This window comes from Bufo bufo, chromosome 10 (genome assembly GCF_905171765.1).
Source record: "Bufo bufo chromosome 10, aBufBuf1.1, whole genome shotgun sequence".
NCBI lineage: Eukaryota > Metazoa > Chordata > Amphibia > Anura > Bufonidae > Bufo > Bufo bufo.
Genome location: NC_053398.1, coordinates 63,113,173 through 63,127,944, shown reverse-complemented (window position 1 = coordinate 63,127,944; position 14,772 = coordinate 63,113,173). Strand labels below are relative to the sequence as shown.

The 14,772-nt window shown below is 54.5% G+C and overlaps 1 protein-coding gene across 1 annotated transcript; it reads left to right on the top strand.

Annotated features, from left to right (window-relative positions):
* The first annotated feature begins 7,228 nt into the window (after positions 1 to 7,228).
* Positions 7,229 to 13,066, top strand: TMEM223 (transmembrane protein 223). The gene is made up of 2 exons (XM_040409571.1): positions 7,229 to 7,732; positions 12,721 to 13,066. Exons 1-2 carry the CDS (start codon positions 7,411 to 7,413, stop codon positions 13,011 to 13,013), a joined length of 615 nt encoding a protein of 204 aa, XP_040265505.1. The 5' UTR covers positions 7,229 to 7,410; the 3' UTR covers positions 13,014 to 13,066.
* Positions 13,067 to 14,772: the final 1,706 nt, after the last annotated feature.

The following is a 14,772-nucleotide window of genomic DNA, read 5'->3' as shown; positions in this document are numbered from 1 at the left end:
CTCTCCACTGCACTCTACAGCCGGAGGACCACTGCTCCCTCTCCACTGCACTCTACAGCCGGAGGACCACTGCTCCCTCTCCGCTTCACTCTACAGCCGGTGGACCACTGCTCCCTCTCCACTGCACTCTACAGCCGGAGGACCACTGCTCCCTCTCCTCTTCACTCTACAGCCAGAGGACCACTGCTCCCTCTCCACTTCACTCTACAGCCGGAGGACCACTGCTCCTTCTCTGCTGCACTCTACAGCCAGAGGACCACTGCTCCCTCTCCACTGCACTCTACAGCTAAGGGACCACTGCTCCCTCTCCACTGCACTCTACAGCCGGAGGACCACTGCTCCCTCTCCGCTTCACTCTACAGCCGGAGGACCACTGCTCCCTCTCCTCTTCACTCTACAGCCAGAGGACCACTGCTCCCTCTCCACTTCACTCTACAGCCAGAGGACCACTGCTCCCTCTCTGCTGCACTCTACAGCTGGAGGACCACTGCTCCCTCTCCGCTTCACTCTACAGCCAGAGGACCACTCCTCCCTCTCCACTGCACTCTACAGCTAGAGGACCACTGCTCCCTCTCCACTGCACTCTACAGCCGGAAAACCACTGCTCCCTCTCCACTGCACTTCACAGCCAGAGGACTACTGCTCCCTCTCCACTGCAGTCTACAGCCAGAGGACCACTGCTCCCTCTCCACTGCACTCTACAGCCAGAGGACCACTGCTCCCTCTCCGCTTCACTCTACAGCCGGAGGACCACTGCTCCCTCTCCACTGCACTCTACAGCCGGAGGACCACTGCTCCCTCTCCTCTTCACTCTACAGCCAGAGGACCACTGCTCCCTCTCCACTGCACTCTACAGCCGGAGGACCACTGCTCCCTCTCCGCTGCACTCTACAGCCGGAGGACCACTGCTCCCTCTCCACTGCACTCTACAGCCAGAGGACCACTGCTCCTTCTCCACTGCACTCTACAGCCGCAGGACCACTGCTCCCTCTCTGCTGCACTCTACAGCCGGAGGACCACTTCACTCTACAGCCGGAGGACCACTGCTCCTTCTCTGCTGCACTCTACAGCCGGAGGACCACTGCTCCCTCTCCACTTCACTCTACAGCCGGAGGACCACTGCTCCCTCTCTGCTGCACTCTACAGCTGGAGGACCACTGCTCCCTCTCCGATTCACTCTACAGCCGGAGGACCACTGCTCCTTCTCCACTGCACTCTACAGCCGGAGGACCACTGCTCCCTCTCCGCTTCACTCTACAGCCGGAGGACCACTGCTCCCTCTCCACTGCACTCTACAGCCAGAGGACCACTGCTCCCTCTCCACTGCACTCTACAGCCGGAGGACCACTGCTCCCTCTCCTCTTCACTCTACAGCCAGAGGACCACTGCTCCCTCTCCACTTCACTCTACAGCCGAAGGACCACTGCTCCCTCTCTGCTGCACTCTACAGCCGGAGGACCACTGCTCCCTCTCCGATTCACTCTACAGCCGGAGGACCACTGCTCCCTCTCCACTGCACTCTACAGCTAGAGGACCACTGCTCCCTCTCCGCTGCACTCTACAGCCGGAGGACCACTGCTGCCTCTCCACTGCACTCTACAGCTAGAGGACCACTGCTCCCTCTCCACTGCACTCTACAGCCAGAGGACTACTGCACTTCACAGCCAGAGGACTCTCCACTGCACTCTACAGCCGGTGGACCACTGCTCCCTCTCCTCTTCACTCTACAGCCAGAGGACCACTGCTCCCTCTCCACTTCACTCTACAGCCGGAGGACCACTGCTCCCTCTCCACTGCACTCTACAACTAGAGGACCACTGCTCCCTACAGCCGGAGGACTACTGCACTTCACAGCCAGAGGACTCTCCACTGCACTCTACAGCCGGAGGACCACTGCTCCCTCTCCTCTTCACTCTACAGCCAGAGGACCACTGCTCCCTCTCCACTTCACTCTACAGCCGGAGGACCACTGCTCCCTCTCCACTGCACTCTATAGCTAGAGGACCACTGCTCCCTCTCCACTGTACTCTACAGCCGGAGGACCACTGCACTTCACAGCCAGAGGACTACTGCTCCCTCTCCACTGCACTCTACAGCCAGAGGACCACAGCTCCCTCTCCGCTGCACTCTACAGCCGGAGGACCACTGCTCCCTCTCCGCTGCACTCTACAGCCAGAGGACTACTGCTCCCTCTCCACTGCACTCTACAGCTGGAGGACTACTGCTCCCTCTCCGCACTCTACAGCTAGAGGACTGCACTCTACAGCTAGAGGACCACTTCTCCCTCTCCACTGCACTCTACAGCCGGAGGACCACTGCACTTCACAGCCAGAGGACTACTGCTCCCTCTCCACTGCACTCTACAGCCAGAGGACCACTGCTCCCTCTCCGCTGCACTCTATAGCCGGAGGACCACTGCTCCCTCTCCACTGCACTCTACAGCCAGAGGACCACTGCTCCCTCTCCACTTCACTCTACAGCCGGAGGACCACTGCTCCCTCTCCGCTTCACTCTACAGCCGGTGGACCACTGCTCCCTCTCCACTGCACTCTACAGCCGGAGGACCACTGCTCCCTCTCCTCTTCACTCTACAGCCAGAGGACCACTGCTCCCTCTCCACTTCACTCTACAGCCGGAGGACCACTGCTCCCTCTCCACTGCACTCTACAGCTAGAGGACCACTGCTCCCTCTCCACTGCACTCTACAGCCGGAGGACCACTGCACTTCACAGCCAGAGGACTCTCCACTGCACTCTACAGCCGGAGGACCACTGCTCCCTCTCCACTGCACTCTACAGCCAGAGGACCACTGCTCCCTCTCCACTTCACTCTACAGCCGGAGGACCACTGCTCCCTCTCCACTGCACTCTACAGCTAGAGGACCACTGCTCCCTCTCCACTGCACTCTACAGCCGGAGGACCACTGCACTTCACAGCCAGAGGACTACTGCTCCCTCTCCACTGCACTCTACAGCCAGAGGACCACTGCTCCCTCTCCGCTGCACTCTACAGCCGGAGGACCACTGCTCCCTCTCCGCTTCACTCTACAGCCGGAGGACCACTGCTCCCTCTCCACTGCACTCTACAGCCGGAGGACCACTGCTCCCTCTCCGATTCACTCTACAGCCGGAGGACCACTGCTCCCTCTCCACTGCACTCTACAGCTAGAGGACCACTGCTCCCTCTCCGCTGCACTCTACAGCCGGAGGACCACTGCTGCCTCTCCACTGCACTCTACAGCTAGAGGACCACTGCTCCCTCTCCGCTGCACTCTACAGCTAGAGGACCACTGCTGCCTCTCTGCTGCACTCTACAGCCGGAGGACCACTGCACTCTACAGCCGGAGGACCACTGCACTCTACAGCCGGAGGACCACTGCACTCTACAGCCGGAGGACCACTGCTCCCTCTCCACTGCACTCTACAGCTAGAGGACCACTGCTCCCTCTCCACTGCACTCTACAGCCGGAGGACCACTGCACTTCACAGCCAGAGGACTCTCCACTGCACTCTACAGCCGGAGGACCACTGCTCCCTCTCCTCTTCACTCTACAGCCAGAGGACCACTGCTCCCTCTCCACTTCACTCTACAGCCGGAGGACCACTGCTCCCTCTCCACTGCACTCTACAGCTAGAGGACCACTGCTCCCTCTCCACTGCACTCTACAGCTGGAGGACCACTGCACTTCACAGCCAGAGGACTACTGCTCCCTCTCCACTGCACTCTACAGCCAGAGGACCACTGCTCCCTCTCCGCTGCACTCTACAGCCGGAGGACCACTGCTCCCTCTCCGCTTCACTCTACAGCCGGAGGACCACTGCTCCCTCTCCACTGCACTCTACAGCCGGAGGACCACTGCTCCCTCTCCGATTCACTCTACAGCCGGAGGACCACTGCTCCCTCTCCACTGCACTCTACAGCTAGAGGACCACTGCTCCCTCTCCGCTGCACTCTACAGCCGGAGGACCACTGCTGCCTCTCCACTGCACTCTACAGCTAGAGGACCACTGCTCCCTCTCCACTGCACTCTACAGCCAGAGGACCACTGCTGCCTCTCTGCTGCACTCTACAGCCGGAGGACCACTGCACTCTACAGCCGGAGGACCACTGCTCCCTCTCTGCTGCACTCTACAGCCGGAGGACCACTGCTCCCTCTCCACTGCACTCTACAGCCGGAGGACTACTGCTCCCTCTCCACTGCACTCTACAGCTAGAGGACCACTGCTGCCTCTCCACTGCACTCTACAGCTAGAGGACCACTGCTCCCTCTCCACTGCACTCTACAGCTAGAGGACCACTGCTGCCTCTCTGCTGCACTCTACAGCCGGAGGACCACTGCACTCTACAGCCGGAGGACCACTGCACTCTACAGCCGGAGGACCACTGCACTCTACAGCCGGAGGACCACTGCACTCTACAGCCGGAGGACCACTGCTCCCTCTCTGCTGCACTCTACAGCCGGAGGACCACTGCTCCCTCTCCACTGCACTCTACAGCCGGAGGACCACTGCTCCCTCTCCACTGCACTCTACAGCTAGAGGACCACTGCTCCCTCTCCACTGCACTCTACAGCCGTAGGACCACTGCTCCCTCTCCTCTTCACTCTACAGCCAGAGGACCACTGCTTCCTCTCCGCTTCACTCTACAGCTGGAGGACCACTGCTCCCTCTCTGCTGCACTCTACAGATGGAGGACCACTGCTCCCTCTCCGATTCACTCTACAGCCGGAGGACCACTGCTCCCTCTCCACTGCACTCTACAGCTAGAGGACCACTGCTCCCTCTCCGCTGCACTCTACTGCCGGAGGACCACTGCTCCCTCTCCACTGCACTCTACAGCCGGATGACCACTGCACTCTACAGCCGGAGGACCACTGCACCCTACAGCCGGAGGACCACTGCACTTCACAGCCAGAGGACTACTGCTCCCTCTCCACTGCACTCTACAGCCAGAGGACCACTGCTCCCTCTCCGCTGCACTCTATAGCCGGAGGACCACTGCTCCCTCTCCGCTTCACTCTACAGCCGGAGGACCACTGCTCCCTCTCCACTGCACTCTACAGCCGGAGGACCACTGCTCCCTCTCCGATTCACTCTACAGCCGGAGGACCACTGCTCCCTCTCCACTGCACTCTACAGCTAGAGGACCACTGCTCCCTCTCCGCTGCACTCTACAGCCGGAGGACCACTGCTGCCTCTCCACTGCACTCTACAGCTAGAGGACCACTGCTCCCTCTCCACTGCACTCTACAGCTAGAGGACCACTGCTGCCTCTCTGCTGCACTCTACAGCCGGAGGACCACTGCACTCTACAGCCGGAGGACCACTGCACTCTACAGCCGGAGGACCACTGCACTCTACAGCCGGAGGACCACTGCTCCCTCTCCACTGCACTCTACAGCTAGAGGACCACTGCTCCCTCTCCACTGCACTCTACAGCCGGAGGACCACTGCACTTCACAGCCAGAGGACTCTCCACTGCACTCTACAGCCGGAGGACCACTGCTCCCTCTCCTCTTCACTCTACAGCCAGAGGACCACTGCTCCCTCTCCACTTCACTCTACAGCCGGAGGACCACTGCTCCCTCACCACTGCACTCTACAGCTAGAGGACCACTGCTCCCTCTCCACTGCACTCTACAGCCGGAGGACCACTGCACTTCACAGCCAGAGGACTACTGCTCCCTCTCCACTGCACTCTACAGCCAGAGGACCACTGCTCCCTCTCCGCTGCACTCTACAGCCGGAGGACCACTGCTCCCTCTCCGCTTCACTCTACAGCCGGAGGACCACTGCTCCCTCTCCACTGCACTCTACAGCCGGAGGACCACTGCTCCCTCTCCGCTTCACTCTACAGCCGGAGGACCACTGCTCCCTCTCCACTGCACTCTACAGCTAGAGGACCACTGCTCCCTCTCCGCTGCACTCTACAGCCGGAGGACCACTGCTGCCTCTCCACTGCACTCTACAGCTAGAGGACCACTGCTCCCTCTCCACTGCACTCTACAGCCAGAGGACCACTGCTGCCTCTCTGCTGCACTCTACAGCCGGAGGACCACTGCACTCTACAGCCGGAGGACCACTGCACTCTACAGCCGGAGGACCACTGCTCCCTCTCTGCTGCACTCTACAGCCGGAGGACCACTGCTCCCTCTCCACTGCACTCTACAGCCTGAGGACTACTGCTCCCTCTCCACTGCACTCTACAGCTAGAGGACCACTGCTGCCTCTCCACTGCACTCTACAGCTAGAGGACCACTGCTCCCTCTCCACTGCACTCTACAGCTAGAGGACCACTGCTGCCTCTCTGCTGCACTCTACAGCCGGAGGACCACTGCACTCTACAGCCGGAGGACCACTGCACTCTACAGCCGGAGGACCACTGCACTCTACAGCCGGAGGACCACTGCTCCCTCTCTGCTGCACTCTACAGCCGGAGGACCACTGCTCCCTCTCCACTGCACTCTACAGCCGGAGGACCACTGCTCCCTCTCCACTGCACTCTACAGCTAGAGGACCACTGCTCCCTCTCCACTGCACTCTACAGCCGTAGGACCACTGCTCCCTCTCCTCTTCACTCTACAGCCAGAGGACCACTGCTTCCTCTCCGCTTCACTCTACAGCTGGAGGACCACTGCTCCCTCTCTGCTGCACTCTACAGATGGAGGACCACTGCTCCCTCTCCGATTCACTCTACAGCCGGAGGACCACTGCTCCCTCTCCACTGCACTCTACAGCTAGAGGACCACTGCTCCCTCTCCGCTGCACTCTACAGCCGGAGGACCACTGCACTCTACAGCCGGATGACCACTGCACTCTACAGCCGGAGGACCACTGCACCCTACAGACGGAGGACCACTGCTCCCTCTCCACTGCACTTCACAGCCAGAGGACCACTGCTCCCTCTCTGCTGCACTCTACAGTCGGAGGACCACTGCACTCTACAGCCGGAGGACCACTGCTACCTCTCCACTGATCTCTGCCAGGGAGCAGTATACCTATACAGTTATGGGAGAGGAGCCTATTATTTGAGGACAAGGTACATGCACACAATTGTCCTGGGGGGCATCCAAGCTGTTCATGGAACCTGTTCTCATAGAAGGCAAACATGATGTTCATTCTATATACAGTTCAGCAGACTTAGGACTTCATCACCTAAGCCGGGGGCTATACCACAATTGTATAATAGAGGGTTAGGTCTAATACAAGTGCAAGAAACAGGGTTTTGTGTTTGCTTTTATTTCTACTTTAGCACGGCAGCCTCCAATCACCCCTCCCCCTTACAGCGACGCCACCTTTCTACACCCGGGCAGCCTCAGTGTGGTTTCTGCGCACGCACCAAAATCGCTTCCGCCCATGTGTTGACGTCACTTTCCCGCGCCTCTAGATCGCCGGTTCTATCGGGGGCGGCATGGGTCTTCTGCGGTTGCTAGGAGACGTTCGGGCTTGGTCAGTAAGGAGACCCCCCGCCGTTCTTCTCTCTCGGTATTTCCAAGCAGATCCTGTGCCCCGAGATGTTCTTCTGTTTCAGCACAGGAGGCCGCGCTTCTTCCGGCTGCTCGGCGGTTTCTGTGTGGCCCAGGCCGCGTTTTGGGCATACTTGGCTCATTTTGGTTACACATCACTGCGGGACATAAAACAGAGCGACCCTGGGGAAGAGAAGGAAATGAAAGGAAGGAACATGGGCTCCCCCTTGTGGAGGACAACCTTCACGGCCAGCTGCTTGTCCGTTGGTATGTGTGATATGACCTCCAGGGCTCAGAGGGCAGGGGATCAAAGCTCAAGATGGCCACAGTGGAATAATCCTGTAATGTGGTCCCATGGGAGGACTGCTGTGGACTGTACGGAGGATGCCATCAGCAGGGATCAGGATGTACATGGATGCAGGCTACTTTCACACTCGCGTTTGGATCTGCACAGACGGATCCGCACCGATAATACGACCGTCTGCATCTGTTATGAACGGATCCGTTTGTATTATCTATAACATAGCAAAGACGGATCCATCTTGAACACCATTAAAAGTCAATGGAGGACGGATCCGTTTTCTATTGTGTCAGTGAAAACGGATCCCTCCCCATTGACTTAGGCCTCCTGCACACGAACGTTGTGTGCACCCGTGGCCGTTGTGCCGTTTTCCGCTTTTTTTCACGGACCTATTGACTTTCAATGGGTCCGTGGAAAAATCGGAAAATGCACCGTTTTGCAGCCGCATCCGTGATCCGTGTTTACTGGCCGTGAAAAAAATATGACCTGTCCTATTTTTTTCACGGCCAACGGTTCACGGACCCATTCAAGTCAATGGGTCCGTGAAAGAACACGGATGCACACAAGATTGGCATCCGTGTCCGTGATCCGTGGCCGTAGGTTAGTTTTTATACAGATGGATCCGAAGATCCGTCTGTATAAAAGCTTTTTCAAAGCTGAGTTTTCACTTCGTGAAAACTCAGAACCGACAGTATATTCTAACACAGAAGCGTTCCCATGGTGATGGGGACGCTTCTAGTTAGAATACACTACAAACTGTGTACAAGACTGCCCCCTGCTGCCTGGCAGCACCCGATCTCTTACAGGGGGCCGTGATCAGCACAATTAACCCCTTCAGGTGCGGCACCTGAAGGGGTTAATTGTGCTGATCACGGCCCCCAGTAAGAGATCAGGGCTGCCAGGCAGCAGGGGGCAGACCCCCCCCCCCCCTCCCCAGTTTAAATATCATTGGTGGCCAGTGCGGCCCCCCCCCCTCCCTCTATTGTAATTATTCGTTGGTGGCACAGTGTGCGCCCCCCCTCCCTCCCTCTATTGTAATAATTCGTTGGTGGCACAGTGTGCGCCCCCCATCGGCCCCCCCCCTTCCCTCTATAGCATTAACAACATTGGTGGCCAGTGTGCGGCCTCCCATCTCCCCCCCCCCCCCCCCATCATTGGTGGCAGCGGAGTTCCGATCGGAGTCCCAGTTTAATCGCTGGGGCTCCGATCGGTAACCATGGCAACCAGGACACTGGTTGCCATGGTTACTTAGCAATAGTACAATAGTAGAAGATTCATACTTACCGGGCCGGCTGCTGCGATGTTCGTGTCCGGCCGGGAGCTCCTCCTACTGGTAAGTGTCATTGCTAAATGAACTGTCACTTACCAGTAGGAGGAGCTCCCGGCCGGAAGCAGACATCGCAGCTCCCAGGTAAGTATGAATTACTACTGCTAGTAACCCGCTGCCACCAATGATGGGGGGCGGGGGGCTAGATGGGAGGCCGCACACTGGCCACCAATGTTGTTAATGCTATAGAGGGAGGGGGGCCAATGGGGGGCGCACACTGTGCCACCAACGAATTATTACAATAGAGGGAGGAAGGGGGGGGGGGGGGGGCGCACACTGTGCCACCAACGAATTATTACAATAGAGGGAGGAAGGGGGGGCACACTGTGCCACCAAGGAATTATTACAATAGAGGGAGGAAGGGGGGGGGGGGGGGGCTGCACTGGCCACCAATGATATTCAAACTGGGGAGGGGGGGGGGGGGGGTCTGCCCCCTGCTGCCTGGCAGCCCTGATCTCTTACAGGGGGAGATGATAGCACAATTAACCCCTTCAGGTGCGGCACCTGAAGGGTTAATTGTGCTGATCACAGCCCCCTGTAAGAGATCGGATGCTGCTAGGCAGCAGGGGGCAGTCATGTACACAGTTTGTAGTATATTCTAACTAGAAGCGTCCCCATCACCATGGGAACGCCTCTGTGTTAGAATATACTGTCGGAAATGAGGTTTCACGATCTAACTCATATCCGACAGTATATTCTAACATAGAGGCGTTCCCATGGTGATGGGGACGCTTCAAGTTAAAATATACCATCGGATTGGAGAAAACTCCGATCCGATGGTATAAAAGGGACTCCAGACTTTACATTGAAAGTCAATGGGGACGGATCTGTTTGAAATGGCACCATATTGTGTCAACGTCAAACGGATCCGTCCCCATTGACTTGCATTGTAATTCAGGACGGATCCGTTTGGCTCCGCACGGCCAGGCGGACACCAAAACGACTTTTTTTTCATGTCCGTGGATCCTCCAAAAATCAATGAAGACCCACGGACGAAAAAACGGTCACGGATCACGGAAAAACGGGTCCCGTTTTTGCGGACCGCAAAAAAATACGTTCGTGTGCAGGAGGCCTTAGGCTACTTTCACACTTGCGTTCAGAGAGGATCCGTCTGGTGTCTGCCCAGACAGATCCGCTCCTATAATGCAGACATTTACATCCGTTCAGAACGGATCCGTCTGCATTATAACTTAGAAAAATTTCTAAGTGTGAGTAGCCTGAGCGGATCCGTCCAGACTTTACATTAAAAGTCAATGGGGGATGGATCCGTTTGAAGATTGAGCCATATGGTGTCATCTTCAAGCGGATCCGTCCCCATTGACTTCCATTGTAAGTCTGGACAGATCCGCTTGCCTCCGCACGGCCAGGCGGACAAACGAACGCTGCAAGCAGCGTTCAGGTGTCCGCCTGCTGAGCGGAGGCAGACTGATGCATTCTGAGCGGATCCGCGTCCACTGAGAATGCATTAGGGCCGGACGGCTGCATTCAGGGCCGCTTGTGAGCCCCTTCAAACAGAGCTCACGAGCGGACACCCGAACGCAGGTGTGAAAGTAGCCTTATATTGTGTGCCAGGACGGATGCCTCTGCATCGTCAGGCGGACACCAAAACTCTGCAAGCAGCCTCGCCTCCAGAGCGGAATGGAGACTAATAGGAGGCAAACTGATGTATTCTGAGCGGATCCTTCTCCATTCAGAATGCATTGGGGCGAAACTGATACGTTTTGGACGCTTCTGAGAGCCCTGAACGGATCTCACAAACGGAAACCAAAACGCCAGTGTGAAAGTAGCCTCAGCTATGTGTATGGCGTCGTACATTAGATGGAGCATGCCACAATTAAAGTTCTTTACTCGAATACCACATTTAGAGCCACGTCCCGTTCATTGGTCACATGGCCTAGGCGCAGCTCAGCTCTATTGAAGTAAAGGGGATTGAGCTGCGATACCAAGTACAGCCACTGTACAGGGTATGGCGCTGTGCTTGGTGAGCTATGAGAAGCCCACGGCACTACTGCGAGCATCGGTGCTTTCTGAAACAGCTGATTGGTGGGAGTCTCAAGTGTTGGACCCCCACCGATCAGATACTGATGATCTATCCAGAGAATTGGTCATCAGTACAAAACTGCAGGAAAACCCCTTTACAGATGGTGCCCACTCAGAAGCTGAGCGGGTACCGTAGCTGCCACTTACCTGCTGTTTTACACAGCAGACACCCGGATGCATTGTCCGTGAACGGCCAATCAGACTTTTAACCCTTTGGGTGCAACATCTGAGCAGTGAAGTCTGAGGAGGGCTGGACTCCTAGGCCCAAACGGCTCTCCGTTAGTAGCTACTATGAAGCCCGGTCTGTGGCAGGCTCTGTAGGAAAATAGGAAATCTCCTATAAACTGCAATGTTAATCGGATGACCACATTTTAAAGTCCCATAGGAGGACTTAAAATAGGTGAAAAGAAAAAAACTGTTAAAAATAAATTATTCCCCTTATCCCATATTAAAAATTAAGATCATAGGCATCACCATGTCTCAAAATTCCCAAACTATTAACATATAAACGTATTTATCCCGTACAGTGAACGCCTCAATGGAAGAAAATCAAAATGGCCAATTCAGTTTCGTTCGTTGCTTTACCTCCCCAAAAAAATGAACAAAGAACAAAAATTGTATCAAAAACTACAGGTCACCCTGCATGAGCTCACACAGATCCATTTTTTTTAAGGATTAAAATACAAGAAGAACTATATAAATTGGATTTCACAGTAATTGTACTGACCCGGAGAATGATGGTAATAGGGAACACCATAAAAACGAAACCCATAAAACTATGATGGAATTGCGTTCTCCCCCATTTGGGTTTTTTCCCAGCTTCTCACTACATCGTATTCAATATAAAATTGTGACAGTACAAAGTCCAACTTGTCCCACAAGAAACAAGCCCTCGTGGTTATGTGAATGGAATAATAAAAAAGTTATGGCTCTGTGAAGGCCGAAAATAAAAACAGATACGTTGCTGGGTTATTAAGGGGTTAAACAGCATCTGTCACCGTGATTAGAGTTGATCAGTCATTAAAGAGGACCTTTCACCTTGAAAAACAATGTGAACTAAGTTTACAGACATATAGAGTGGCGCCCGGGGATCCCCCTGCACTTACTATTATCCCCGGGCGCCGCTCCGTTCTTCTCTCACTAAGTTATAGTAGGCGGAGTCTGCCCTTGTCCTGGGAGAAAAAAACCTCCCAGGCTGTGAGCTGTGCGCTGCGATTGGCCAGCGCTGCAGCCTAGGAGAAGGAGACGCCCACAGGACAAGGGCAGACTCCGCCTACTATAACTTAGTGAGAGAAGATACCGGAGGGGAGAACGGAGCGGCGCCCGGGGATAATAGTAAGTGCAGTGAGATCCCCGGGCGCCGCTCTACATGGCAGCATACTCAGTTCACATTGTTTTTCAAGGTGAAAGGTCCTCTTTAAAATGCTATCACCATCGCTGAGAACTGATTTATTTTATTTATATGCAAATGAGGTGCCAGATGCTCTTTAATATGCTAAAGATGAATGTAGAATTTAGGGGATGGCTGTGGCTGCACAATTCTGGCTTTCTTCATTTGGTATTCATATACATTTATTCTTTTGCTAGGTTCCCTTATAATGGCTGCAGGTCTGCTCTTCTCCCGCCGATCCGTCAGTGCTGTGACTCTGCACGCAGGAGGAGACACCGTGACTATTGCCACAGCAGGAGTATTTGGCCTTGGTTCCTCCTTCACCATCCCTTTGAGGCATGTCTCTTGCATGGCTCACCGCTCTGAGGTTCCAGCTATGATCCCTTTGAAGGTTAAAGGTCGACCTCTGTACTACCTGTTGGACAAGCAAGGACAGGTTTCCAACGCCAAGATGTTTGATCTCACTGTGGGAGCGTACCGTACACTATGAGATTCCTTTCAGAAATCTTATGTATATATGTAAAAATAAATCTTACTGATTGTGGTGAAATGAGAGATCTTTCAGGACACACATACAGACTACACCAGGGTAGAACAAACAGTTGGAAAGGGAACCATCAATCACAAGCGTTTCCTTAGGGATGTTGAAATCAGGTTTCCTTCCACAGCGCAGGATCGCTGAAAAAGAACCTTTATTCCCCCCACAGGCCACATGCAAATGAGGTTCTTGAAGTCAAACTTGCCGTGCCCCCTTCCCGGCCTTTTTCATGCTTTCATGTGCAATTACATCCCTCAGATCTCACGAATGCACTGCATGATCTCGTTTCCGGCGCTTGTGCATTGATCCCCGCTGTCCTGTGATTAAAGCTGAGCAGTGATGGCCAGTTCGCCGGCGAACACATACGGGCTGCTATCTTAAATCACAAGTCCGGCGAGGCACAGGTAAGTCCTTACCTGTGCCGCGAGCCGGTCTGAAACAAATTCGGACACCGGGAGCAGGCAGTTCCGAGAACAGCCGCCGGGGCCTTCATCGGGCTGTTCTCGGAACTGACTGCTCCTGGTGACCGCATTTGTTTCAGACCGGCTCGCGGTGCAGGCACAGGTAAGGACTTATCTGTGCCTCGCCGGACTTGTGATTTAAGATGGCAGCTCGCATGTGTTCGCCGGCGAACTGGCCATCACTGAAGCTGAGGCACTGAGATGTTCTCTGGCACGCTCGCCAAGGTGAGTCTGCACATTGACCCACTGAAGCCAAGTAAACTACAGTAGGGATCAATGTGCAGGCGCCAGAAATGAGATCATACAGTGCATGCGTGAGAACCGGGGATGGAATCGCACCTGAATTAATATAAAAGGCCATCAATCAAATGCAAAGGAGTGGCAAGCTGGACTTCAAGAACCTCATTTACATACAACCTGCGGGGGAATAAAAGTGCTTTTTCAGAGATCATGCGCATCGGACATCTTAGACAAAAACACCAGAAACATGATCTCAACATCTGTAAGGTAACGCTTGCGATTTATGGTGCATTGTGGAGCTGACAGGTTCCCTTTACTAATTAACTGATATACCATTTACAATGCCAGATAAACCAACTAATTCTTTTTAATTTTTATTTTTTTCTTATAAACTTGTTGGTTTGGACAAATCCAAAAATACGGAAATCAGACTAGTTTTCATTTAGAAATTTTTGGCTCTAAACTTTAAATTGAAGGGGATTTGTCACCAGGTGGATGTTGCCCTGTCTGCTGGCAGCATAAAGTAGTGACAGACTTGCTGCTTTCAGCTCTGCGATAGTCATGTCTGTGCTTGGTGTAGCCAGTGTTTTCTCTCTATGTACATTAAGGGTGCATTTACACGACCATGTATTTTGCAGTCCATAAAAACACGAATGACGTCCGTGTTGCATCCATTTTTTTTGCGGACCCATTGTAACAATGCCTATTCTTGTCCACAAGAATAGGCTGTGGAACAGACATACCGATAAAGGGAAGTTGTCAGCAGTTTAATGCTGGAAGGTTCTAGCACATGCCAATGAGCTTCTGGCTTTCTCCTCCCCCTGATTGACAGTTTTTTTCCAAGTGAATCAGCAGCAGGGGGTGGGAAAAAACAGAAGCTTATGAATATGGGGACTCATCGGCCTGTCCTAGAGGTGTTAGAACCTAGTGGCATAAAACTGCTGACAGATTCCCTTTAAATGGAATCAGTCACCAGTTTGATGGTGTCCCAACTAAGGGCAACATAAACT